Genomic DNA, 27352 nt, shown 5'->3' with positions numbered 1-27352 from the left:
ATCGAGTCCCACGTCAGGCTCCCGGTGCATGGAGCCTGCTTGTGTCTCTGCCTCTGTGTGTGTGTGTGTGTGTGTGACTATCATAAATAAATAAAAATTTTAATAAAATAAAATAAACTGCATGGAAACACAAATGAAATCGTGGGGAACCTGGTGAAACCTACATTAGGTTGTGTTTCTCTAGCAGAATGGTACCAATATGATTTCCTGGCATTGATGCCGTCTCACGGTTATACAAGACACCACCTTTGGGGAAAGCTGGGGGCAGGGTATCCTGGACTCTTCATTACTATTTTTGCAACTTCCTGTAAGTCTATCATTAGCTTTAAAATTAAAAAGTTGTTTAGAAAAATGAGAAATGTGCTGAAATCAGAACCAAATCTCTATTACATAAGAAAAAATAAATATTAAGCCATCGAGAGAATTCAAAACTGTCTAGTGACCCAGGGTGAGCTATGAAAGATAGGAGATATGTGTTTTTAAACTCAAAGAACTGTACGGGAAAGTTATTAATACATAACAAAACTTAGCTGAAACCTAGCCTAAAGAGGCACACTGAAAAGAGTAGTAGAGGAAAACATCATAAATACTGGATGAGGTAGCACTCTAGTATCTTTTTTTTTTTTTTTTAATCATGGTTCTGGGGACGCATTAAGCATCTCAGTAGGCCAATTTGGTTTATTTATTTTTTATTTTTTAAAATTTATTTATTCATGAGAGACACGGAGAGAGAGAGAGAGAGGCAGAGACACAGGCAGAGGGAGAAGCAGGCTCCATGCAGGGAGCCCGACGTGGGACTCAATCCTGGGGCTCCAGGATCACACCCCGGGCTGAAGGCGGCGCTAAACCGCTGAGCCACCCGGGCTGCCCAGTATCTTTTTTTAAAAGATTTTATTTCTTTATTTTAGGGCCAGAGAGAGAGAGTGAGGGGAGGGCCAGAGAGAGAGAGAGAATCTCAAGTAGACTTCCCACTTGAGAACAGAGCCCAATGGAGGACTTGATCCCAGGACCTGAGATCACAACCTGAGCTGAAATCAAGAGATGCTCAACCAACTAGGCCACCTAGGCACCCCAGTACTCTCATATCTTTTTTTTTTTTTAAGATTTATTTATTTATGTATTCATGATAGACAGAGAGAGAGAGAGAGAGAGAGAGAGGCAGAGACACAACAGGAGGAGGGAGAAGCAGGCTTCATGCCGGGAGCCCGACGTTGGACTCCATCCCGGGACTCCAGGATAGCGCCCTGGGCCAAAGGCAGGTGCTAAACCGCTGAGCCACCCAGGGATCCCCGTGTACTCTCACATCTTAATGCTATCTGATTTTCTCTCCTGACCCCAAGGTTATCAGATTTTTCATGATCATTATTCCAATCATGTGCCTCTTTGATGTGAAGATTTATTTTGACTCATTTTTGGAATACTCTATCAAATTTTAATATTTTTAAATATTATTAATTAATATCTTGGCTTCTGTATTGCCAGCCCATATGAAATAAAAAGCAAACAGAAAAAAGAATATGTCTGAGTCTGAAAATGGTACATGAGTAGGAAAGTTTAATCAGATAAATAAAACAAAGGCTTCCTCCAGGAGAGGCTGTAACTCCAGAGGGCAGGAACCTGTCTCATCATCATTTATTCTCAGCATCTGGCACGGAGGAGGCATAAAATAAGTATCTGCTGAGTGAGTGAATGAGTGACACCTGGACTTCTGCCGCTGGCCTCACTGGCCAGTGGGCCTCCTTGGCTTGGGTTCCTGAGGCCTGGTACCTAGAGCACAAAGTGCTGCCATTCTGCCCCCACAGAGGCCCAGGCCTGTGAACTGGAGCCATGGGCAGCCACAGTCTGTCCCTTCCCTGGTGCGCTGGCACCCAAGAACCCACCTCTCTGGGTACTTGGCTCTGCTACCTGCAGCAAGGGGAAGACACTCGGGAGGTGAGGAGAGCATATGCTCCACTTAGGACGCCTGGCCCGGCTGTTTGGGGGAGGTCCCGGGCCTGTAAAGACATGGTGCTTCTGTGAGGGTCTCCTGATACAATAAAAGATTATCAGCTAAATAAAACAAGAAGTGACTGGGGCCACTATGCCCTGTTGGATTGAAATCTTGTGAGCAAAGTGGTTTTCTCTGAGAGATTTATTTCCTGCGCTGGCTTCAGGCAGCCAGCCCAGCCGGAAAGAACAGGGCTGGTCTCCCTCCATTTGGGGGGGAGGAGGGACGCGGGGTTTTATTTAATCTTCCAATGAGCTGGAACAGTGAAGGTGGTGTGAATGGACATTAATTCTGAAACAAATTATTAAAGCGAGATCTGGGATTCCGGGAAAGCCATCTACCCGCTGCCTGTCTGCCACTTCCCCTCACCAAGGCCATAAAATCCCTCCTCTCCACTCAAAACCCAACACCAAGCTAACTGGGTCTCCCATTCAGGCTGATGAGGGAGGCCTGGAATTGACCTCAGCTGAGAGCCAACAGAGCAGCAGGACTGCCGGTGCCCCCAGGCCTAGGCCATCTGCTTGCCTGGGCCTTGGCCCCCGACAGGGATCCCCACATTTCTTGTTCCCTCGAACTTGTTTTTGTGTTCAAGGATGCTGTAGGCAAAGATGGCCGCTGCCTCTGTTATGTGGGCTCAACTTCCATCACCCCCACCACAGGGACCTCAGCTCTCCGTGGGCCTCTGGACTCCTAGTCCAACCCAGGCCATCGTGGACCCTGCCTCCTGAACTATCTGGCACCCCATGTCCCACACCCCACTGCTGGGCCCTGCCCAGAACTCTTTATACTAAGCTCAGTCCAGACCCTGCTCATCTGAGGAAAAAGAAATCTGGAATTCAGGTAAGGAGCCAGAAAGCATGGCCTGGGGGGTCCTGAGGCCTCCGGCTAGGTCCTGGAGACAACTAAGAAAAATCAGACCCAGCACCCCTGGTGGCCAGTCTAAGAGAGTAACTGCTATGAGTAAGTGCTGTGGAGAGGGTGGCACACAAAGGGAAGAGTTTAATCAGCTGGGTGTTGGGGTGAGCCTGGAGGGGCTTCCAAGCTAAGACCCCTGACCTGGGCACTGAGTAAACCAACCAGGATATTCTGAGTGAAGAAAACAGCATTTTCAAAGGTCTGGAAGTAGAACATTTACTGTTGTATCCAAGATCTGTAATAACAGTTCAAATTTAATGAGCATTTACTATGCACTGAGCCAAGTACTTCACGTATATTGTCTAATTTTAGTATTTCCCCCAACCCTATGAGGAGGTAGGGGATATCAGTATTCCCATTACAGATGGGGAGACCGAAGCTCAGAGAGGCCCAGTTGCCTAACATCAAGCCAGTCTGTGGGAGAGTCAGAATTTGAACCCAGGTCTGTGTGACTCCAGAGACAATGCTCACGGCCACCCCCATACTCTGCCTCCTCTGACCAGATCCAGGTTTGCCCCCATTGCCCCATGCCATGAAGGACCAGTGGGCTTTGAATCCAGGTCTGCTACCCTGACCAAGACACCAGTGAGCCTGGGCCTGGGCAAAGTCACCTGGCCTGGCTCTCCCCTTCCTGGCCTGCTAACAAGAGGGCCTGTGTCCCTGGGTAACAGGAGCTGGGCAGGACTGAGAGACCCCAGGCCGGTCAGCCCTTCTAGTGGAGACCAGCAGCCTACCATAGCCACATCCATGGGCCCACTTGCCCAGGACTCACATTTTTTAATGATCAGAAAACATCTGGGGCCATATGCCTTGACATCCAATGTAAATGGGCCATTCAAGGCTCCCAAGTTCCAGAGCCTGGCATGGATCAGGGCCAGAGGCTCACCAGGGTTCCCATTAGGCTAGGCTGGGGGCCCCCAAACTGCTCCTTCTCCCGGCCATGCCACCTCCATGTGTACAAGCCAGATACCTGGGGCGGGTGGGGGGTGGGCTTCCTGCCTCTGCCTGTTACTCCCCAACCCATCTCGCAGCAGGTGCCGTCACCCCTGTCACAAAGCACATCCCCAATTCAACCACTTCTTCCTGCCCCACTACCCCCAACCTTGGCCCAGCATCCCCCATCTTTCACCCTCCACGACTCCCAACCATCCTTCCCTCAACAGCCTAAAGGGGATCCTTTAAAAACCCAGATCCTGGGGCACCTGGGTGGCTCAGTCAGTTGAGTATCTGACTCTTGGTTTTGGCTCAGGTCATGATCTCAGGGTTGTGGGATCAAGCCCTGTATGGGACTCCATGCTCAGCTGGAGTCTGCTTGAGATTCTCTCTCTCTCCTTCTGCTCCTACTACTCTGGATATCTCTCTCTCTCTCCTCCTCCTAAAATAAATAAATAAATCTTAAAAAAAAAAAAAAGTAAGAAAAAGAAAGAAAGGAACCAAGATCCACCTCCCTACCCCACTTTGCTTTAAAACCCTGCAGTGGCTGCTCCCCACAAGCTGAGGACAAAGCCCAAAGTCTTTGCCACAGTCTGGGTTCCTCCATGCCTGACTTCCGAGGGCCTCACCTGCCTCAGCCTTCAACTCCTCACCCCCCTCTCAGAGCCCTAGCTCCATGGCTCGCATTCTTGTATTCTTGTCCTCCAAAACTGATGTCCTTCCTGCTTTAGAACTGCACCCAGCTAGCTGGTCCCTCTATCCAAACTTGTCCTTTGGGCCCCTCATCCTCTTACCTTTGGGGTCCCACTCCCAGTACCCATAGGGGAGACCATGCCCTGCTATGAGTTCTTGTCCTCCTTAAAATCGAGTAATATATAATTATCATCCAGCCCTTCATAGACCCGAACCACAGGGAGGCAGGACTCATGATGCTCAGCAGAGGCCCTCGCAAACAGTAGGTGCTTAATAAATGACTATTGTTGCATAAAGAAAGGCGCCAACCCCCAGCCCTCAGCATCTCTCACACCATCCCCAGTGCCAGGCCCCGTGGTGGGGAAGAGCCAGACAGATCTACCCCCAAGGAGATCAGGGCTCATGGCAGGTGGGGTGAATCAGGCGGGAGAGAGGAAGGCTCCGGGAAGGGGTGCCCCTCCCCCCACATCTCTCCATAACTTCCCAGAAGCAGGAACACCTGGCAGTTGTCGGTGACAGGATCACAGACAGGAGGACGCCAAAGCATTGCTTGGTAAATAGGAGTCATCATTCTCTTGTTCTCTGATTATGGTAAAAGAGTACATTTTTCATCAGCCTAGACAACAAAAACAATGAAAAACTAAGTGGAAAGAAGTTAGTTAACAATGGCCCTCCAGTTGGCAATGCTCTTACCACCCTGCCCAAGCGAGCTGGCTCAGGTCAAGTTCTGCCTCACTCAGAACACAACTGTCCCCCCCACCCTCTGTCAGGGCACAACGTGGAGTCTTTCTGGATTGCTACAATGATCTGGAAATGATGTCACAGCCCTGTGTCTCCTTATTGTCCAGGTCCCTCTTGGGGCTCTCTGCCACCCCTGGGGCCAGGTGTCCTACCATCCCCGGCTCTGGGTTTGTGTTCCTGGGAAAGGTAGCAGGACCCACAAGCAGCCCCAGTGGGTGACGATGGCCTCACCTCAAAGACTGGTCCTGCCACCCTGGTGGGAGCAAAGCCTTGAGGGATGGCTGGCGAGAGCTCCAGAGGGCTGGGTTAAGAGCCCGGATGGGGGGTTCCTTAGACCAGTATTGACCATGACAACAAGTCACCAGGCTCCCCGGGTCTGGCCCTTTCTGGGAGCCAAGTCCCAGGCGGAACACTGGCTGCCCCAGACACCCAGTGCAGCGGGTGCTCATGGGATCTCCTGTAGGTTTGGGACCTTAGCACACAAAGTGAGGTCCTCTGGTGACACACAGACAGGAGAGAGGACAGCGCCCCTCACCTCTCTGCTCCAGGCCTGCATGCAGGGTCAGGAGGCCCCAAGAACACAGTTCACCCAGCACATGGGGATGCAGTGCAGCAAGACAGAAGCCGAGGGTCAGGCAGGGCGCCGAAGGTGGTCCAGGGACCCAGGACTTGGTGAAGGGAGACTCACGGTCGCATCTGGGTTTAAGACTACCAGGCCTTCCTATGGGGAGCGGGTGTGAGACAGACATTGGATCCTGGAGGACAAGGAGGGGAGCGGTGGCCGGAGGGGTGACTGGTGAGGAGGGAGGGTGGCCCAGAGACGTCAGGGATGGGAGCAGCGTAGTCACAGACATCTCCTCTTGGTGAGCCGAGCTTGTGGGGCTCCAGGTGTCAGGGCTCCAGGTGTCTGGGCTTGGAGGCTCATGCACCTGTCACCGCGTCTCTACCACCTGTCACAGCATCTCCTCCCACTGGCTCCAGCTCGCAATTCATCTGCTTCCTTTCTCCTGCTGGCTTTTCCCGGGTCCTCTGGAAAGAGGGAGCTGGAAGAGGGGGCTCTGAGCCCACCACGGAAACCACAGCCCCCCACCTTAGATCTAGGGCAGGCAAGAATGGGGGTGTCCCGGTCCCCCCACTGTGCTCCCCCACTCCTGCAGTCCCCACCACAGCCACACTTCCCGGACCCCAGCCCCTTCCCCCTGCCCACCCCACTTCTGAATCCCAGACCCTCTCACTCAGCAGGCCTAGGACACCTGGAGCCCCACCAGCTCACGCCTGAGTCCTCGCAGCCACCTGGAGAGAGGAAGGACATGATGTGACCCATTTCACACAGGAGGAAACAAAAGCTCGGGAAGGGGCAGGGACTTGCCCAGGGCCACTCAGGGAGAAACCACAGAGAGGGGTCCCCGAGAGCTCGCTGCCTCTCTGCCTCAGCTTGCCCCCCAGGAATGGCACTGTACACACAGCTACAGGGAGCCTGCCACACAGGAAGGGCTTTATTATTTCTGATCTGCTCTGGACTTTTCCAGTTGCAGGACAGTGAAAATGCAAAGCAGCTAAAGTCAATAAGAAGTTTACGGCTCAAAAGCCAAAGAAGAAATGTGGCAGAGAAGCTTCTGAAGCCCTTCTAGCAGAAAAGCCTCTGGGCAAGGGGGTCACATGCCCACCTTGAACCAACCCTAGCACCAGGATAGGGCACTTGGGTTGGCCAGGCCTGGATCGTACCTCCTCTGTCGTCCTCAGTAGTGGATCCTGGACTGGGCTTGCTACCAGAAGGGAAGGGGAGAAAATCCAGCTCAGAGAGGTTAAGCAACTCCCAGATCACACAGCATGCCCTGAATCCGTGTGTGTGTGTGTGTGTGTGTGTGTGTGTCTATGTCTATGTGGGGTGGAGGCGGTGACACAGTAACTGGCTTTTGTGGGAGAAAGTCCAAATTTCTTTTTCCTGTCATTGAGGTTTTCCTCCATGCTCTGACTCCTGCCAGGCCATCTCTCTTCTGATCCTCCTCTGATCACATCCCCCAACACATGTAGCCACCAAAGACATGTCCTTCCTGCTCCGCTGAACTGGGCTCCTGTGGGGTGGGGGGTGCTTGCTCATCTCTAAACTCCCTCTCCCACCCCCACTGTTCCCACTCGTGGGGCAGAGCTCACAGTAGCTGCTTATGAAATGTGTGGATTCTGGAATGACCTGGAAAGGATATAAAAGTCCTGAGGCTTAAAACCCTCCAGACACAGGCAGCTCATCGCCCCCCAGGCCATGTCTTCTGTTGCTGGTTTGGGGCAAGTGACCCCCACTGGTCAAGTTGGCCCCAGAGCTCACCTGCCTTGAGGGCTTCTCCTCTGAGTCTTCTCTAGGAGATCAAAAGGCTTCTCCAGGCCCAGTAGGCGTCAAGAGGACGCCCCCCAAAGGACACACACTCCCAGGTGTGCACGGATGCACAGACACAGCACCCCAGGTGTTTATTCAAACAGGGATGGTGACCCTCTCCCATTCAAGTCATCCCTTTGGGGAGGGAGCCCAGGACACCCTGAGGGGAGGATTGGAGGCAGAGGAAGAGACACCCTATACCTCTGCCCTGGGGGTCAGAGGGGCTGGGGTCTGGGAAGTGTGGCCATGGTGGGGACTGCAAGAGTGGAGGAGTGCAGTGGGGCCTGGGGTGCCCCCATTCTTGCCTGGCCTAGATCAAGGGTGGGGGGCTGCAGTTTCCCGTGGGGACCACCTCTGGAACAAAGAAAGAAGTCCCCAGGCTGGTGGCGCAGGTGCCAGGCACTAGCCCAGGCACTTCCACCCGTGCACCCCACAGACGAGTCCAGAACTCTCCCTGTTCCCACCGTGGCTACCCTCGCAATGCGGCCGCCAGGACCGCGCACCCTGTGTCGGGGCTGGGACCCAACCCCCCACGTCCACCCGGGCCCGGGAAAGCCGGAGGGCGCGGCCCCTGTCCCTGGAGCCTTGGTCGCCAGGCCTGGGGGCAGCTGCCGGGACGGCCGGGACGGCAGGCGAGCTGCGGGGTCCGGCCGCCTGTCCCCTCGGCCTCGGCCTCTGCCGGCGAGGGTGCGACCCCTGGCGCCCCAAACACAGCGGGGGTGTCCCCTGGCCACGCGGGACGAGATCGCCGGGCGGGCGGGAGCCGCCAGGGAGGCCCAAGCGCAGCCTCGTGGCGCCACCTACGGTCCGCGCTGGGCCGCCTTCCCCAGGCTCCGAGCTGCGCCTGGCGCCACCGGGGGCTGCAGGGGGCCGCCTCGCACCTGGCCCCTGGGGCGCCCGGAGCCTGGCCCTGACCCCGAAGTTGGGCGACCAGGCCAGGCCCTCGACTCTGGGGCAGCTGAGGCTGGGCTGCTCGTCTGCACCACCCGCCTCGGCCAGGAAGATCTGCCGGCTCCAGGGCCTCCCCTGAGCCCCAGCCCTCCCCTGAGCCCCAGTCCCCTCTGAGCCCCAGCCCTCCCCTGAGCCCCAGCCCTCCCCTGAGCCCCAGTCCCCTCTGAGCCCTTGGCCCTCCCCTGAGCCCCAGTCCCCTCTGAGCCCCAGCCCTCCCCTGAGCCCCAGTCCCCTCTGAGCCCTTGGCCCTCCCCTGAGCCCCAGCCCTCCCCTGAGCCCCAGCCCTCCCCTGAGCCCCAGCCCTCCCGTGAGCCCCAGTCCCCTCTGAGCCCTTGGCCCTCCCCTGAGCCCCAGCCCTCCCCTGAGCCCCAGCCCTCCCCTGAGCCCCAGCCCTCCCGTGAGCCCCAGTCCCCTCTGAGCCCTTGGCCCTCCCCTGAGACCCCCCCCACAGCCTGCCTACCTGTCCTGAGGAACTGCTCCCATCTATTTAACACTGTCCTGCGGTCTTAGAGAAACCACACCAGGTAGAAAGAAGCTTGGAGACGCAGCCTCCCTGCTCACCTCGGGCCAGAAAACCACGACCTACGCAGGTTCGCAGGTTCGCTTCTCTAATTGTCTAAACTGACATCCTCAGCCCCCTCCCTCTGCCACCCCCTACTGTGACTTGCAGGGACTGGCACAGAACGTTTTTCTGCACTGACCACAGTAGCGAGAACCTCTGGAGCATATGCTCTGGGCCAGGCCCTGTAATCCTCACCACAGATCACCACCGCAGGGTGGGGTATTATTATTTTCCGTTCTACAGATTAACCTGAGAATCGGCAAGGTCGGGAAGGTTTGCTCAAGCTCCCATGTAGCAGGTGACTGGCAGCGTTGAGACTGGCCTTGTGGCATGATGCACTCATACAAGAGTCATAATCACACTGGGCACATGCATAAGGTTCCAGCCCAAGCCTGGTCCTCAGGGTCCCTTGGTGTCAGGTGCCTCCAGGCTGAGCCTCTAGTTTTCCATATGGGCAGATTGAGCCCTCAGAGACACGAGGCGTTGCCCAGGATCACATACAGCCGCTGTGGTCAAGGCTGCTCAAAAACCCAGGCAAGTCCAGGACCTGGCTGAGCTTCCAGGGCTGCTCTGTGGGCTCACCAGTGATATCCCATGGGCATCAAAGGATGAGTAGGAGTTTGCCAGTGGAAAAATGCAGGCAGGGATATTTCAGGGGACCCGTGGGGTTTGGGCACCTGAGAGCTTGGCTAGTTCCATCTGTACCGTGGCAGTTAAGGGTGTGGGCTTGCGCACTAGATGGGCCTGGAATGGGTCCCCAGGCCTGCTCTGTGACCTGTGGCAGGTGACTTAACATTCTGAGTTCCTGTCTCCTCGTCTGTAAAATGAAGGTAACAATGATCTCTTCTGTCACAAGGCAATTGCCGAGTTAGCCCAGGATGGGATGCGCGGTAGGGGGCAGACGGGTACCCAGGAGGGAAGACTGGAGACTATCGGTGGAGAACAGATAGGAACAAAGAATGATGTGGTTGAGGAGGTCATCAGAGATCAGATAGACCGGGAGGGACCTTGAGAGTCAAACTAAGGAATTTGGCTTCACGTCAAGGGCAGTGGGACGGTGTGGAAGGCCTTAGAGTCAAGGAGTGACGAATGGGATTTGTGCTTCAGAGGGTGCCCACTGAGCAAAGGCCAGGGTGACCCTGAAGAAGGATGAAGAAGAGGACACTGTGCTCTAAACCTCAGCCATGTCCTTGCCCCTCGGCCCGCTCAGCTCTGTGAAGTGGAGGACGCTCTGCCTGATTCGGAGACTCAGCAGGGCTGGTGAGGGGCTGCCCTGTCGCCGTGGCCCTGGACATCTCAGGTCCATGCACCTGCACCCCTAGAGAAGGACCCGGGGTTCCCGGTGACCAGGCCTTTGCTTCCTCAGAGTCAACCCTCCCCCACCACAAATGCAGATACACTCCCAAGTCCCCATCACAGAGAAAGGACAGGCGGCACCGCCATAATTTCTATTTCCTTCTAAATAGATGCTCCCAGACCTGCTCCCACAAAACCAATTAAAGCACCTGCCTGGGATGGGGCTTTGTCAGCAAATTATTTTCAGGCTGTGAGGCCTGGGAATAAATCTCAGCAGGGTGAAGTGGATCAGATGAGGAGGGAAGCTGGAGATGGGGCGCTCGGACAGGCAGGGGGCACAGGGTCACTCTGCGTCCAGGGAGCTGCCGGCGAGATGCTCGCTCGGCGCCCAGACCCCCAGCCCAGACCCCCACGGTTGTGCCAGAGAATCATTCACCAACGAGTCAGACATCCTGGCTCCATGTCGGGAACTCTCCCTGGGAAGCTGCTGTAAACCGACTTCCGGCGCCATAGTGCAGAGTGGTGGCCTGAGCATCCCACGTCACCCTCACCACCACCTCTCCTGCATCCCTGGGCTGCTTGTCCATCCTGTAGCAGGAAGCAGATGCAGACAGCCTCGGTGCCAGTCAAGAGGCCTTGGCTCCCAACTCACTATGGGACCTTGGGCAAGTCCGTCCCTGCTCTGGGCCTCGGTGTTCCTACCTGTAAAATGGGGGTGAGTAGGAGTTCGGCCAGCCCTCCCAGCTCCCACATTATAGGCTCCTCGTGAAACTCCAGATGGCCTTCTGGTTCAAGCCTAGGCTGGCCTTCGAGAATGCCCATGGACTCTCTCCTTGGGCAGACAAAGGTCAGGGGGTGGGTAAGTCCCATCCAGTGCAGCCATTACTGCACCCCAGAGCTCACAGCCTGGCAGAGGGAAGGAAGGGGCTGAGCGAGCCCTGGAGGGGTAGGGGGGAATGGGCAGTGATCCCTACACAGAGGGTAGAGGCTTCCTGGGGAGGGGTCACTGGAGGTAGGCTTTGTTTGTTTTTTTTTTTTTTGGAGGTAGGCTTTGAACGGAAGTTCAGTGGGTTGAGATGTCATTCTCCCAAAATAAAAATGATTCTAATTCACATGGCAACTCTGAGAATTCAGAAAAGACACCTTTACTTTCTCTTTACTCCCATCTTTCAGGAAATTGTCCTAACTTTAGAAAATCTGCCATGTCAGGAGTGCCTAGGTGGCTCAATTGGTTAAGCTTCCAACTCTTGGTTTTGGCTCAGGTCATGATCTCAGGGTCCTGGGATCAAGCCCCATGTCAGGCTCTGCACTCAACAGGGAGTCTGCTTGAGGAGTCTCTCTCTTTCTCCCTCTGCCCCTCCCCACCTCTCTCAAATAAATAAATAAACCTTAAAAAAAAAATCTGTCATGTTGGGGGATCCCTGGGTGGCTCAGTGGTTTAGCACCTGCCTTTGGCCCAGGGCGCGATCCTGGAGTCCCAGGATCGAGTCCCATATCAGGCTCCCGGCATGGAGCCTGCTTCTCCCTCATCCTGTGTCTCTGCCTCTCTCTCTCTATGTCTATCATGAATAAGTAAATATTTTTTGAAAATCTGCCATGTCTATGACACAAACTGTGAATGCCCCTAAGATTGTGCAGTGCACAACTTCCAGAACTGCACTGTAGCTGTAAGAGAATCAAGCCAAAAGCAGCAAAACGCCGCCTATCCCAGCAACCTTGAGAGATACAGAGGCAGCACAGAGTCCTCCTGCCAGCCAGGGGGGGTGTGAGGGGACACCCTCAGGGGTGACGTGAGATGTGTTCCATCCCTAAACACTTTATTTTTTTTTCCCTAAACACTTTAGATTCAGAACTGTATTACAAAGGTACTGGAAGGGCTCCCCCTGTTTGGACCACAACCTTCAAGGAGTGACTGATGCCACCATGAGTCCTCACCCAACTCTGCAGCAGGATACAGTAGAAGAAACTGAGGCAGCTGGAGACCATGTGAGAGAGGGACTCTGTGTCCATGCTTGGAGTTTCCCATGGTTTTCCGAGAGCATTTTTTATGTTACACATTTCATTCCATATGTACCAGGAAAAAAAATATACTCGGCCCTTCAGGTCCAACATTTCATGGATTTTGAAAATGAACATATATTTTTGAAGCAAAAAAGAATCACAAGTAGATGGGAACAGACAGAATGGGTCACGGACCTCGGAGGAGCTGAGACCAGCATCCACCCTTCCTCTCCATTTGCACACAGGCAAAGGGACACTGGGGGACAACCTGAGCCGGCTACTGGGTGTAAGTCCGTGCCAAGCCGTGTGTGGGCACTTTGGCCAGTGTGCGGTCTCTCAGCCATTGAGGGCTGCCCCAGAGCCATCCTCTAGACATGACCTCTCTGGTGCCGGAGGAGAGAACTAGGCTCAGGGGGGAGCCGCGTGCCCAAGGGCTGTCTGCTGGCGAGTGAGGAGGGGATTCTAGGACCAGTGCCTATGTGTTCCAGGGCACAGAGGCTGGACCTACCTGCGGGGGTTTCCTGGGCCTGCAAGGCCACCCCAGAGCCTTCTGATTAGTCCTATACTCATCCAGCTGCGCAGGGCTGGAAGCTCCTGAATGTCAGGATCTGTCCTGGTTTTGTTTTTAATAAAGGTGGTTATAAGAAGCCGTACAGTGTATTAGAATGACGATACAAGCTCAAAGAACTTGTGAGCTTTGTGACAAGCTGTGACTTTGGGGCACATTACTCAGCTTCCCTGAACATTAGCTTTCTCATCTGCAGAGTAGGGATGCTATTACCTTCCTCAGAAGAGCATTTTGAGGACAAAACGAGATAACGTATGTGTATCAGTTAATGTCCAATCAGGAAAAGAGTATTTTATTTACGTGGTGAATGTGATCCAAGGAATTAACCACACAGGAGACAGAAGAGCTGAGAAGCCAAATGGGATGGGGCAGTGACCCAGAGATCATTGTAGCAGGAAGCCACTTTCACTCTGGGCACAAAGTGAGGAGATGGGACTTCCAGGGTCCTGGTAGAGGCTGGAACCAGAGAGGGCCCATCCAGGGGAGGGGTGGCACAGCACACAGTGTGCCCAGCCCAGTCAGTGAATGACTGTAATTCCTATTCTTTTCCTTTCTAATCTTTTTTTTTTTTTAAAGATTTTATTTATTTATCAGAGACACAGACTGAGAGAAAGGCAGAGGCACAGGTAGAAGGAGAAACAGGCTCCATGCAGGGAGCCCGATGTGGGACTTGATCCCAGGACACCAGGATCACGCCCTGGGTCAAAAGAGGCACTAAACCACTGAACCACCCAGGGATCCCATCTATTTTTAAAGATTTTATTTATTCATGAGAGACACACAGAGAGGGGCAGAGACACAGGCAGAGGGAGAAGCAGGCTCCATGCAGGGAGCCCGACATGGGACTCGATCCCGGGTCTCCAGGATCATGCCCTGGGCTGAAGGCTGCATTAAACCACTGAGCCACCCAGGGATCCCCCAGGGATCCCATCTAATCTTTTTTTTTAAACTTCCAACCCTGAGATCAACACCTGAGCTGAGATCAAGAGTTGGACACTCAGTGAACTGAGCCACCCAACTGCCCCCTATTCTTTTCCTTTTCATTATTTAAAAAATGCATCCTCAATATATTCAAACTGTCTTGTGTAACAGAAACCCACTCAAGCCACATTAAACATGACAAAAGGAAAATAATAAAATGCTACAGGGGAGTTTCTAAAAATCCAAAGGCTGGACCCAGGACCAGCGCTTTCTCGCTGTCTCCTGCTTCTCTTCATGTGTCTGCTTCATACTTGTCATGGCACTGAGGGTCCTCAGCCTCTGATGGCAGCAGACTGACAGCCCCTGACAGCTCCCAGGTTCACACTGAGTCTAAGATTCCTTAGTCACCTTTCCAAATTCCTGGGGAAGGCATTCTGATTGGCCTGGCTCGGGTACCAGTGCCTGTTCTAGTTCAATCAGCTATGGCCAAGGGGATGGGCCACAGGGCTGCCAGTCACCTTGCCCACCATGCCTGGGGGCATGGCCCAAGGATTTGTGAGCTGGCACTGCAAAGCATACAGAAAGTATTAAAATGCCCCTTACTGTTGGAATAGTAAAGAATTTTTTTTAATTTATTTATTTGAGAGAGAGAGAAAGAGAGCAAGCAGGGGGCAAGCAGAGGGAGAGGCAGAGGCAGAGGGAGAGTCCCCAAGCATACTCCGTGCTGAGCCAGGGACCCCACTCGGGGCTCAATCCCAGCCTCCTGAGATCGTGACCTGAGCCAAAACCAAGAGTGGGCCACTCAACCAACTGAGCCACCCAGGTGCCCCTATAAACAAGTGTTTGATGTTTCTATGCAGATTTTTCTATTTTGGTTGTTTCTACTGTTATTTTTAACATAAATGATGCTGCATCTCCCCCAAAGTCTCTTGAGGATGAATTCCCAGAGGTGGCAGCCACCTGCACTGCACCAGCCCACTGGCTGTGGCTGATAGGTCCCTTCACTGCCCCCTAATCTGTGCCATCAGCAGGCAGAAAGTGCCAGTATTTTCTTAAATGATTGTTCTTTACAAGGGGAGCCTTCATTGAAGGTTTCAGAAGTAAAAAAGGCAAATGGGCCGCATAGCTGATTCCTCTCTCCCGTGGCTTTATTTTGCCTTTTGGCTTTGTGTATATTTGATTAATTATTATTTGATTATCTGATTAGTTATTATTCCAGATGTCAGTAATCCATTAAGCAAAACTATGCATACAAAGTCCAGGCTTAATTAAACAGAACTTTGACCTCAGGGCAGCCCCAGTGGCGCAGTGGTTTGGTGCTGCCTGCAGCCTGGGGTGTGATCCTGGAGACCCGGGATTGAGTCCCACATCGGGCTCCCTGCATGGAGCCTGCTTCTCCCTCTGCCTGTGTCTCTGCCTCTCACTCTCTGTGTGTCTATGAATAAATAAATAAAATCTTTAAAAAAAAAAAAAGAACTTTGACCTCAGTTGGGGAAAAAGATGTTTATTTGACAAGAAAAAAAAATGGTAAAACAATTTGTGGCAGCCAGAGGGATGATGTTTTTTTCTTCCCAATTTTTATTATAAGATTTTTCAAAACATAGGGAAGTTGAAAGAACTGAACAATGGATACTCATATACCCTCTATCTGGATTTAGCAATGATTCATACTTTGGTTACTGATCTCCTCTCTCTCTCTCTCTCTCTCTCTCTCTATATATATATATATATATATACATATATATATATATGTATGTATTCTCTCTCCTCTTTCTATATATATATGTATTTTATATATGTATTTATATATATATATATATATATTTTTTTTTTTTATCCTGAGTCATTTGGAGTTTGTGTGTGTGTGTGTGTGTGTTTAAGATTTTATTTATTTATTAGAGAGAGAGTACAAGAAGGCAGAGTGGCGGACAGGGGGAGAGGGAGAAGCAGGCTCCCTGGTGAGCAGGGAGCCTGATGTGGGGCTTGATCCCAGGACCCTGGGACTGTGACCTGAGCTGAAGGCAGACACTTAACCAACTGAGCCACCCAGTTGCACCACCACCACCCGAGCCATTTGTAAATACATGGTAGACATCAGCACCCTTCACTCCCAAACTTCTTTTCCTTTCCTAAGATAAAAACATTCTGCATAACAACAATGCCATTATTATACCCCCCAAATTTTATTTAATTTACCCCTCATAATTCCATTATGCATTCCGGAGGGACTTATTCAAATTTCAGGGAGACCAATTGCTATTGATAAACAATTTCAAGGAATACATAATAATGTGTAAAAGTACCCAGCCTCGTGCCTGGCACACAGTAGGAACTTAGGCAACTCAGTAAAGGAACTTCCATCACCGCCACCTTTAAAATATGGTCATTCCAACCCGATTGCCTCGATTGGAGGCCACGGCAGAGCAGTGTGCCCGGGCCACCAGTGCTCCAGATGGGGCTCCCCCAACTCTTCCTTAGCAGCCACGAGGGCAGCCACTGAAGGCAAGAGGAAAATTGCTGGAAACAAAAGACAGAGTCACAGGGCGCTGAACTTGGCCTCAGCAGCCTCCAGTAATGAGCGACGGCGCCAGAGAGGGGATCCGTGCCAGCCAGTGCTACTCAGCCACGACGCGGCAGACAGAGCCGGGCTCCTGGCCGGGGTCCCTCCACTTACCAGGGCAAGTGCGCGGGGTTTTTTTTAAATTGTTTTCAAAACAGATTTCATGTGGTCCCAAAATGAGACCATGATTGTAAATTAAAGTGTAATTAGCCTTTACGCTTTTATATTCATTAACTCTTCTCTGTTAATGATGCTAGGCTGGAGCAGAAACCCTGCATTATGAAACCACATCCAGGAAATAAAATAGTGATTTAGATAATGGCCACAATGTATTGCTACTTACACATAATTAAACAAATGCTCCATTTAAACTTGGAAACATGACTGAATGTTGATTAACCCTCGCCCGGCGATTCTGTTCAGAAATGGGGAAGGGGAGGCACCATGAGCTGGTCCGGAACAAAGTGTCTGGGCCTGCCACGTCCGCCTGCCACACCTGTGTGGGGCGGGTGCAGGTCTCTTGCCAGGGAGCGTGGCCACCGATGGCCGTGACCACGAGAGTGATCCTGGAACCACTTCGGAAACCACCCCCCGAAGTGAAATAAGCCAGAAACCAAAGGGTAGATAGTGTATGACTGTGCTTATGCGAGGTCCTCAGAGCGGTCAAGTCCACAGAGAAAGTAGAACGGTGGTTGCCAGGGGCTGGCGGGAGGGACTGGGGAGGTAGTGCTTAAGGAGTAGAGTCTCAGCGTGGGGACATGAAAGGGCTCTGAGGATGGACGGTGGTGAGGATTGCACAACAGTGTGAGCGTGAACTTCAGTCAAATGGTACGTTTTGTGTCACGTGTATATAGCACAACTTTAAGAGTTTAAAGCGTGAAGAAGGAAAAGAAGAGGAGGGTGAGAAGGATTCACCCCACCCAGCTCAGCTGCCTGGCGGGCGCTGAAGTTAGAAGCTGGCTCTTTTTCTCAGGTCACCTCACTCCATGCATTGGCCTCATGAGAGCTGACTCTGGCATTATGGGCAATTTTTGTATTTGTAAAAATTATAGTAGAGTTAAAATGTAAATAATTCAGACACATCGAATAACAGTAGAGTTTCTGGTTCTCAAACCCATCCGGAAAACAGCACTCAGTTATTTTCCATTTTCACTTTCCTGCATGTATCTTCTTGAAATAAAGTGTGTCCTTGCTGGGGTTCGCCCAGAAGCAGAGCCTGAGACAGAAACCAGAAGGCAGGTGGATGGTCTGTAAGGTGACCCAGGGGAAGCCAGAAGAGGAGTGGGAAAATAAGGTAAAGAAAAGGAAGCAACCAACAAACAGTGCATGACTGTCCTGATCATTCAATGCAATGTAAACAACCGCTCCAAAATCTAGTAGCGTGAGGGCACCTGGGTGGCTCAGTGGTTGAGCATCTGCCTTTGGCTCAGGTCGTGATCCTGGGGTCCTGGGATCGAGTCCCGCATCGGGCTCCCCTCAGGGAGCCTGCTTCTCCCTCTGCCTATGTCTCTGCCTCTCTGTGTCTGTCATGGATAAATAAAATAAACTCTCATTAAAAAACAAAAACCCAAAAAAACAAAATCTAGTATCTTAAAACAGCAATCATTGTTTATTACTTCTCAAGATTTCTGTGGATCAGGAATGCAGACTGCTGGGAAGAATGATCTCTGCTCCATGGTGTCTAGAGCCCCAGCTGGAAGACTCAAAGGCAGGAGCTGGAATCATGGGAAGTCAGCAGTAGCTGCTGGCTGTCCCCTAGGGCCTCCCTGGGCCTCCCCCACATGTAGTCCCTCCAGGTGCCTGGGTTCCTGGACTGTGTAGCTAGATTCCAAGAGCAAATATCGAGGCAGAGAGAGACAGAAACAGAAAATGCCAAGATGGAAACAGTGGCGCCTGCGAGGACCAGCCTGAGATGTTGCACAGCATCATTTCTCCACCAGTCAGGAGGGGGTGCCCCGGTCAGGGAATGGTGAAATGTCCTCAACCCCTCGTATGTGGGGAGATACACTCTGCCACAGTCACCAGGCAAGTTTCCCTTGTGCGCCACTGGCACTCAATTGCACAGGGGGCCTCTGGGAGGTAGCCTGCCACACTAAAATTTATTGAGCGTTCGCTGTAGGCCAGGGCTGTGCTAAGTACACAGACATTATACCATTTACTCTGCAGCCGCTATGATAGCCCTGCTCTAAAGGCTTAGAAGGTACCGGGGCAGAGAGCCCGTCCATCCACCAAAACCCATATTTCCCTCTTCCCAGGCTCCCAGCAAGGCCACACTTGCCAGCCTCCTTGCAGTCTCGAGTGGCCACAAGACTGGCTTCTCCGCTGCAGAACATGAGCCAAAGTAAGGGGTGCCCCTTCCAGGCCTGGGCCATGTGCTCCTACAGGCTCCTCCTCTTCCAGCTGGGGGACACAACACAACAGCCTTGGGAACATACCCGCTGAAGATGGCAGGTGCTCCTGAGCCCGGGTGCCCCAAGCACCATGTGGGAGAGGACACCCCTCCCCTCCTTTACTTATCTCGGGTCCCCAGTCTGGGACTGTTATTTCAGCAGCAAACATGAGCAGGGCCTCCTCTTGGATTACATCATCTGAAATCACCGTGTTACCACTTTGTAAATCAAAAATGGTCAAACATTAGCAATTTTGGGGCACCTGGGTGGCCAAGTCGGTTAAGCAGCTGCCTTCAGCTCAGGTCATGATCTCGGGGTCCTGGGATCGAGCCCTGCATCAGGCTATCTGTTCAGCAGGGAGTCTGCTTCCCCCTCTCCCTCTGTGCTCTCTCTTTCAAGTAAATAAATAACATTTTAAAAAATGTTAGCAATGTCAGATGATTCAATCGAATATGTAGAACTCATTCTTTTCCCCTATGGATAGTACCCCACTTGCAGATGTACCTTAACTTATTTAACTACCACCCCCTTTTATTTAAGGATTTTATTTGTTTATTCATGAGAGACATGGAGGCAGAGACATAAGCAGAGGGAGAAGCAGGCTCCCTGCGGGGAGTCCTGCAGGGAGCCTGATGCAGGACTCAATCCCAGGACCCTGGGATCACAGCATGAAATCTGGCCCTGCACCCTTCTCTGAGTCTTTGTCCTTTTGTCTAAAATGGGATAATAACTAGACTTAGCTCAGAGTGTGCAAGGATGGCACAAGAGCAAAATAAGTGAAAGCACCACAATTTCTATTATTTACTCAAGAACCCCTCACTTTAACATGAGCAACAGAGGGACCAGGCTAAGAACCCATGGGGTGGCTGCTCCCAGAGACTATGGACATGCCTGGCTTCTCAGGCTACCCTGGGGGAGGCTCCTTCTCTGACACCAAGTCCTTCTCTGGACCTTCGCACCCCCAGCCCCTCCCACAATCATGTCAGGACTAATATAAACATAAGTCCCTACCTGATAGTTATTGGCAGTGCCCATGATTCCAGAAGAGAACCTTCAGGATGGGAATCTGGCATTGGTTCTCTGCTCTGAGTAGATTTGGAGACATTAAATACATGCTGGGTGGGGGGTGCAGAGGACACTGCTGGTCCATGCCATATAAGAGTGAAGTAGTCACTTAAATGCTCACCTTTAGACCCCTGTGGTCAAGGCCTATGGCAGGGTCTGGGTGACCAAGCAGCTGCTGGCATGGCATGTGTCAGTGGAAATAAAGAGAAGGGCCGTGGAGCTGCTTGGTTGCTTCTAAGTGCTCTGGAAAACTTAGAAAAACAAAGATGAGCTCTAGGTTTTCTAGATCAAGGTCCAAGTGAAGAGCCAGAGATTCTCTCTATGCCTGAAGAAACTCCAGTAGCTTCTCCTGAGGTGGTGTCCTTGCAGGGGAAAAGTGATCTCCCTCAAGATCCCCCACACTACTTCTAGTTGCTTCTAGATTTATAACCAGACTTAAGACTTAGCAAGTTTCAGGGGATCAGGTACAATGTGTGACCCATGAGGAGGCATGGAGCACACGAACGCATTACAAGACATTGCCAACTCCTGTCAACAGAGAAATGTGTATGGCAGTGGCCCCTCAAGTGTGGTGCATCCTAATGGAAGGGATGTAACATTGGGTTTGGACAAATATATTGATGTGGGTGGGTAAACTCAGCAGAGATCCTAGATTCCTTGTTCCTTGTGTTAGCTCAAGGAATTACAAGTGGCTCTAAAGGTTTGCTCAGCTGGTTCATTGAAACCCAAATGTAGCCTATACTGAGGTAAACTGAGATGCCAGAATTTCTTTAGTGTAGAAGAAAGGATTCAAAAGACTCAAGAGAAAAACAAACAAACAAAAGACTCACGAGATTGCTCAAATGCAGAAGTGGACTTATTATTTAATACCTGTTCAATCACCCCCTCACTGCATTTGGGAGGTGGACAAGGGAATTCATTAATTAATTGATCAATCGTGATGCCCCCAAGACCAAAATAAGTGGGCAGCTGAATAAAATCTTGGGACTTGCATAAGCAGAAAAGCTATAGGTCTGGTAAACAGAAATCTAACTTAAGCAACAAAATGGAGAACTGTGACCCACCCCACCACACCCTCCGGGGCCTGGGCAGGCCATGGATGCTGACCCCCTTGAATGAAAGAGGCTGAATCCACTTGCAGGAGGATGCTACTACACAGCCAAAAGTGTATGCTCTAACATTTTATCCTGATTTTCCTCCAAAGGGCCCTGAGGCCACTTACCAGGGTATGCATTGGAGAAGAGGAAATAGGAAATAATTTAAGGGGCACCTGGGTGGCTCAGTGGTTGAGCATCTGCCTTCGGCTCAGGTCATGGTTCTGGGGTCACAGGATCGAGTACCACATCCCGAGGCTCCCTTAAGGGAGCCTGCTTCTCCCTCTTCCTGTGTCTCTGCTTCTCTCTCTGTGTCTCTCATGAATAAATGAATAAATAAAATCTTTCAAAAAAAGGAAAGAATTTAGGGATTATTGGATGCTGGTTTGGAGCTGATACTAATCCCAGAAGACCCAAAATGCCACTGTGGTCCACTCAGAGCAAGGGCTTCTGGAGGTATTCTGGAGATCTACTGCTGTGTAACAAACCATGACCATTGTCTAATGTCTTGTTATCTTGTGGGCCAGGAGTCCAGACGGGGTTCAGTGGGCGGCTCTCTCACCCCTTGGGCTACCAGGTAAGGTCACTGGCACGGGGAGGTCCGAGACAGCTTCTCTCGCACATCTGGTTCCCTGGTGAGAGCAGCTGGCAGGCAGGGCTCAGCTGGGACTGGAGGCAGTCTGTAGGCAGCCTGACTTCTCAGCTGGCCCCTCGGGGTTCCCTGAGCAAGTGCACCGACAAACAAGGCAGAAAGCACCTCCCCTTGTGTGACCTGGCCTCAGAGGTCACATGGCATCACTTCCTTTATACTCTATTGCCTGAAGCAGCCACAACCCCACCTGCATTCAAGGGAAAGGAACACGGCCCCACTGCTTGATAGGGGTATGACTGTGTGCTAAAAATACTGCAGAAAATCACATCAGGTAATTAGGATCATTTGGCTGCGTTCCAGCTCATGTGGGCTCAGGGGGTCCCTGAACACAGCTCAAGGGTGTTTCTCCAGTTTGGGAATGCACAGCTGGCATGGACATCTTCAGTAACTGGCAGCTCCCTACCTGTGCCGTGAGGGCTTCCACGGGAGGCAAGGCCAAAGGGAAGCCCTCCAAACCACCACCAAAATGGGGAGGTGGAAGCAAACTGTGTTCCTAGGGGGACTGAAGAGACTGTGCGCCCACCAAAGACACAGAGGATGCAGGGATGCTACTCTCACAACGTCCCCATTCAGCTCACCTAAGACAGATGGAGCTTGCAGAGTGGCAGGGGACGTCATAAACTCACTGAGGTGGTGTTTTCAACTGCAGCTGCTGTTCCAGATGTGGGCTCTTTGCTAGAGCCGCTTGGTATACCTGGTACCTCTTCCCTGATCAAGAGCAGTTTCCTTTCAGTTGTCAGGGCCAGTAATACACCTTTCTACCCTACTCCAGGGCAATGTCAGCCCTCCAGCCCTGTTTCATAAACGAGACCACAGGGGCCATGAGAGCCTTTCCCTTCCACGGCTGTCACACCAGCCTCCCAAGCCCGCCCCCCGTGTGACAATTCCCCAGGGAGTCCAGGAGTCAAAGGACAAGAAAGGACTAACTCTTCTCATCATCATCCCTAGTGACCCACTTGCAAAAGTTTTCTTTCCCATCCTGCAATTCTGAGTTCATAAGGGAGGAGCCCAATGACAGCTCCACTTAAGCTGAGCCTGCCATCTGGCCACACTGGGTTCCTTTTTTTTTTTTTTTTTTTTTTTAGATTTTATTTATTTATTCATGGGAGACACACAGAGAGAGAGAGAGACAGGCAGAGACACAGGCAGAGGGAGAAGTGAGCCCAACGCTAGACTCGATCCCAAGACCCTAGGATCATGCCCTGGGCCAAAGGCAGACACTCAACCCCCACACTGGGTTCTTTATCCAGTGAAATAGGGTTGCTACCTGTACAATGGGGGTCTGGAGGGGTGTAGTTGGAATGAAGAACAGGAGGGAACATTGATGACATAGACTCCTCAGTCATGATGTTCTGGGGTCACCCCACCAGGCCAGCAACCACAACTGGCTGCTGCCTGAAGCAGGCCAAGAGCATGTGAAGTGGGTAGCGGAAGAGGAAACCATTCTAGCTCCTGCCACGGCCTGTTGTAGAAGCAAGGACTGTAGTGGCTTGTATTTCTTCGTTGTTTATGTGCGGATGTGTGTATATAGAATCAATCCTTTTTCTTTCTCTCCCTCCCACATCCCCTCATTATAGAATGTTACAGGCTTACAAGCAAAAAATATTTTATAAGGATATTGGAATCAAAGCATTAGTTCAATGAGAAGAAATACTGTAAAATTTCTGTCCACTCAGGCTGGTATAGTGCTCCAGTTCTAGAATATCCAAGGGCAAGTGTGACAGAGCTGGAAGGGAAATAAACACCACCCCAACATGGATACAGGGGCATGTGCAGCTGCAGAGCCCCAGAGGGGAGCCCCACATTAACAACAGCTCTGCATAGGCTCTTCCCTGAGCGCCCCATTTCTGCCCGACAGCTGGGTGGCTGACCCGGCTTCACATTGGCTGCCTAGTGATCCTTTCTCTGATCCTCCGATTTCTCCTTCAGGGTACTTGCTTTCCCAAGTCCTTCCACACTGTGTCAGGCCTAACCATATATAAACTTCTTATCCTGCAGCACTCTGGGTGGCTCGGGGGGACCTTGATGGGCACCAGGGACCCCTGTGCCAGGGCTTGGAGGTGAGAGAGAATAAGGGTAGGTCCTGTCTGGCCCTGAGAAGGGTAGGAGCGGGGCAGCTCTGGGGGAGGAGGTAGAGAGGAAGGGCCTTGGTCACTCTGCCGGATAGCAGAGACAGGGCCTCACACCAGCAAGGTCCCCTCCCCGCCCTGCCAGCAGCCAGGCCTACTGCCCCTCCTCTGTGGAGCCTTGGGCCAGGCCCTCCCTTTTCATGTTTTCCTACCTCTACTCAAGGGGGAAGACTCATCCATGAAAGCTTTTCCAGCTTCCAAACTTGCTGAGTCTCTTCTGAGAAGTATCCAGTTTGAAAGAACAGGGATCCCTGGGTGGCGCAGCGGTTTGGCGCCTGCCTTTGGCCCCGGGTGCGATCCTGGGATCGAATCCCACGTCGGGCTCCCGGTGCATGGAGCCTGCTTCTCCCTCTGCCTATGTCTCTGCCCCTCTCTCTCTCTCACTGTGTGCCTATCATAAATAAATAAAATAAAATAATAAAAAATAAAAATAAATAAAAGATAAATAAATAAATAAAAATAAACAAAAGAAAGAACAGAAACTCCTTATTAAAAAAAAGCAAAAAATAAAATTAATTAATTAATTAATTAATTAATTAATTAATAATTTAAAAAAAAAGCAAGTGGGGATCCCTGGGTGGCTCAGCAGTTTGGCACTTGCCTTTGGCCCAGGACCTGATCCTGGAGACCCAGGATCGAGTCCTGCGTCAGGCTCCCTGCATGGAGCCTGCTTCTCTCACTGCCTGTGTCTCTGCTTTTCTCTCTCTCTCTCTCTCTCATGGATAAATAAAATCTTTAAAAAAAAAAATCAAAACAGGTGTTTCTGCCCTACTAACACCTGACTCAAATCTTGGAGAGCAGAGCCCCAGCTCTGGGCCAGCCTGGGCCAGCCCTGGGTATGTCTGAGGCCTGGGAGGTGGTGTCTGGTGACCACATCTTGCCTGATGGCTGGATGACAGCAGGGCCCAGGCTAAGCAGAAGGGGGACACTTCCCCTTCAAACTTTATTTTTAAAGATTTTTATTATTTATTTGAAAGAGAAAGCAGGGGCAGGGAGAGGGGCAGAGGGAATAGCAGGCTCCCCCGCTGAGCAGGGAGCCCAATGCAAGGCTCCACCTGATCCAGGACCCTAGGATCATGACCCGAGCTGAAGGCAGATGCTCAACCACTGAGCCACCCAGGTGCCCCTCCCTTCCAAACTTTAGGGCACATGGTACAGTGACATAGGAAATAGCCCTGGCAGGGTGGCTTGGCAGGGACACTCTCCCCCCAGGCACAGATGAAGAAAGATCAGCCACTTATTCAAGGCACCACAGGAAGTAAGGGGTGGAGGAGCCAGGTGGGCCCAGTTCCCAAGCCCTTCCCAGTGAGGACAGTGTGCTTTAGTGGCTACAGTAGTTTCCTAGGGCTATTGCAACACAGTACCACACCCCGAGTGGTGAAATATGTGAAATGTACTGTCCCACAGTCCTGGAGGCCAGAAGGTTGAAACCCAGGTGGGAGCCAGTTTGATTCCTTCTGGGGGTTATGTGGGGGGAGAATCTCTTCCCAGCTTCCAGTGGTTGCTGACAATCTTCAGTCCCTTGGCTTAGAAACATCACCCCATCTCTGCCATAACCCCACATGGCACTCTCCCCATGTGCTCTGTGTCCAAACTCTCCCTTTCTCTGCGGACACCACTCTCCACCAGTCTTACTGGGTTAGGGCCCAACGACTAGTGATTTCCTTATTCATAGGCAGGGTCTTTACAGAGGTAGCCAAGTATTTTAACCTGAGGTGAGGCCCCATTGCACGGTGACTCTGAGGGGAGGGTGGTGATGGAGTGAACCCTGTGTGACAGGGTTGTGAGCCAGACTCCTCGAAGATGAGCCTGGGACCAGGGGCTTCCCGTACCCAGGGCACCCAAGTGCTTCTCATCCCAGGACTCTCCTGTGGACCCATAGATCATCTGAGGTCCCTCGAGATTGGGCTTCCTCCGGGAAGAATGGTCAGAGCTGCAGGACCTGATTCCCTAAGCCCCTGGATGCCCCATCCATTCCAGCCCCTCCTCCCCCAGCCCCGCCATCAGGACCTGCACTTACTCCTCCACCTTCCCACACACATAAAAGTAAACTAAAGATTCTATCTTGATCCCACTGCAAAGACACTGTCTCTAAATCAGGCCGCATTCTGAGGCACTGGGGGGTCAGGACTTCAACCTGACTGGGAGGCATGAGGAGGAGAGACAAATTCAACCCTTAACTGTGGCTCAGAGTCCAGATCTGCTATGTGGATAATAAATAATTTATTATAATAAATAATTATTAAAATAAATTATTAAAATAAATAATAAATAATTTGCACTGCCCCAAACCTCCCCTGGATGGGAGGGCTGCTCTCAGTTCAGTCAGGAGCCGGACAGCCAGGCTGTCCCTGTGGGGCCGTGTCTGGGTGGAGCGCGGTGGGCAGATGCCGCCCTGGGGGGTCGGATACAGCAGCGGCCGCGCAGCCTCCTCCCCGCCCAGCTCTGCACTTGCCAGGGGCCTGGTGCTGTAGGGGCCTCACACAGCCCCTCATGTGATCCTTACACCCACCTGCAAGGTAGCGATAAACTACTCCCATTTTACAGAGGAGGAAACAGACTCACAGGAGGGAATTCCCCAGCCCACGATGTCACAGCTGACAAGCGACAGAACCAGATTCAGAGCCTGACCTCCCAGCCCTCATACCAAGTTGCAGAAATGGATGACGGGGCCCAGTCTACCTCCTGTGGGGCTGAGGGCACAGATTGGGAAGCAAGCGGGAAGGGGAGAGGAGGCACAGGCCCAGTGACAGAAGCCTTGGACACCAGCCACAGGTAGGACTCAGCTGCCCGCAGGACCTGGGGAGGGGCTGGACCAGGACCAGAACTACCTCCCTAGCTCTGAGGGGCTGGCCTCCCCTCCAAAGCTCAGTTTTGCCATCATACAGTAGAGACAGTAATTCCCAAAGGTTCAGGCCACTGAGAGGTTCTGACAAGATCCACCAGGATGGCTGTGTGTTCCATGAGGGCAGGGCCTGCACCTGTGTTGTCCCCTTTGGGGCCCAGGGGAGCCTGGCACACTGAAGGTCTGCTTCGTAAAAGCAGAACAGTAGACTTGCGGCTTCTATAACGGTGGAAAATTAAACAAAATCACAATTTTTCTAAGCTAAGTTCATAGGGCCATTAACTAACTCCAAGGAAAGTCAGGACCCAATGACACAGACTTCAGACACCATACAGGCTGTTAATAATTCAGCTAAAAAAAAAAAAAAAAGATTACAGCTAAAAGGGGATACCTGGGTGGCTACAAGTCCGTTAAGTGTCTGACTCTTGATTTCAGCTTAGGTCATGATCTCAGGGTCGTGAGACCCTGCTCAGGCTCCCTGTTCAGTGGGGAGTCTGCTTCTCTCACTACCCCTCCTCCCCTCCACTCATGCTCTTTTTCACAAATAAAGTATTTAAAAACAAAAGAAAGGAAGATTAGGAGCAGGGCAAGAGACTTCCTACATCACCAATCACTGTGGGAAAACCATAAAGCCTTTTTCACCCTCTCGCCTATGGAACAAGAGCCTTAAGTAGCTGA

The 27352-nt window shown here is 51.8% G+C and overlaps 1 protein-coding gene and 1 long non-coding RNA gene across 24 annotated transcripts; one reads left to right on the top strand and one right to left on the bottom strand.

The window, feature by feature from the left end:
- Positions 1 to 1532: 1532 nt before the first annotated feature.
- LOC144285518 (uncharacterized) lies at positions 1533 to 10189 on the bottom strand. 21 transcript variants are annotated; one of them, XR_013353801.1, is made up of 7 exons: positions 9052 to 9389; positions 6995 to 7344; positions 6523 to 6562; positions 5805 to 6298; positions 3065 to 5144; positions 1881 to 1994; positions 1533 to 1645 (listed from the first exon to the last, which is right to left on the bottom strand). It is a non-coding gene; the product is annotated as an uncharacterized LOC144285518 (long non-coding RNA). The 21 variants fall into 21 exon arrangements; XR_013353804.1 differs by having other exon boundaries at positions 4630 to 5144; XR_013353785.1 differs by adding an exon at positions 9403 to 10189 and having other exon boundaries at positions 1533 to 5144; positions 6543 to 6562; positions 6995 to 7035; positions 9052 to 9096.
- LOC144285517 (uncharacterized) lies at positions 4874 to 13772 on the top strand. 3 transcript variants are annotated; one of them, XR_013353782.1, is made up of 2 exons: positions 4874 to 5081; positions 12294 to 13772. XR_013353782.1 is itself a non-coding variant. In XM_077850675.1 (2 exons), exons 1-2 carry the CDS (start codon positions 10761 to 10763, stop codon positions 12820 to 12822), a joined length of 933 nt encoding a protein of 310 aa, XP_077706801.1. In that variant the 5' UTR covers positions 9010 to 10760; the 3' UTR covers positions 12823 to 13772. The 3 variants fall into 3 exon arrangements, 1 of the variants encoding a protein (XP_077706801.1); XR_013353783.1 differs by lacking the exon at positions 12294 to 13772 and adding an exon at positions 6799 to 8192; XM_077850675.1 differs by lacking the exon at positions 4874 to 5081 and adding an exon at positions 9010 to 11164.
- Positions 13773 to 27352: the final 13580 nt, after the last annotated feature.

The sequence above is a fragment of the Canis aureus genome, chromosome 16, assembly GCF_053574225.1.
Source record: "Canis aureus isolate CA01 chromosome 16, VMU_Caureus_v.1.0, whole genome shotgun sequence".
In the NCBI taxonomy this organism is placed as follows: domain Eukaryota; kingdom Metazoa; phylum Chordata; class Mammalia; order Carnivora; family Canidae; genus Canis; species Canis aureus.
This window is presented reverse-complemented; position numbering and strand designations above follow the sequence as displayed.

Coding starts and splice junctions, on each gene's coding strand:
- LOC144285517 (XM_077850675.1), top strand. CDS start 10,761: ATGGGGCGCTCGGACAGGCAGGGGGCACAGGGTCACTCTGCGTCCAGG. Junction 11,165..12,293: donor TTCCTACCTGTAAAATGGGG/GTGAGTAGGAGT, acceptor TAAACACTTTAG/ATTCAGAACTGTATTACAAA.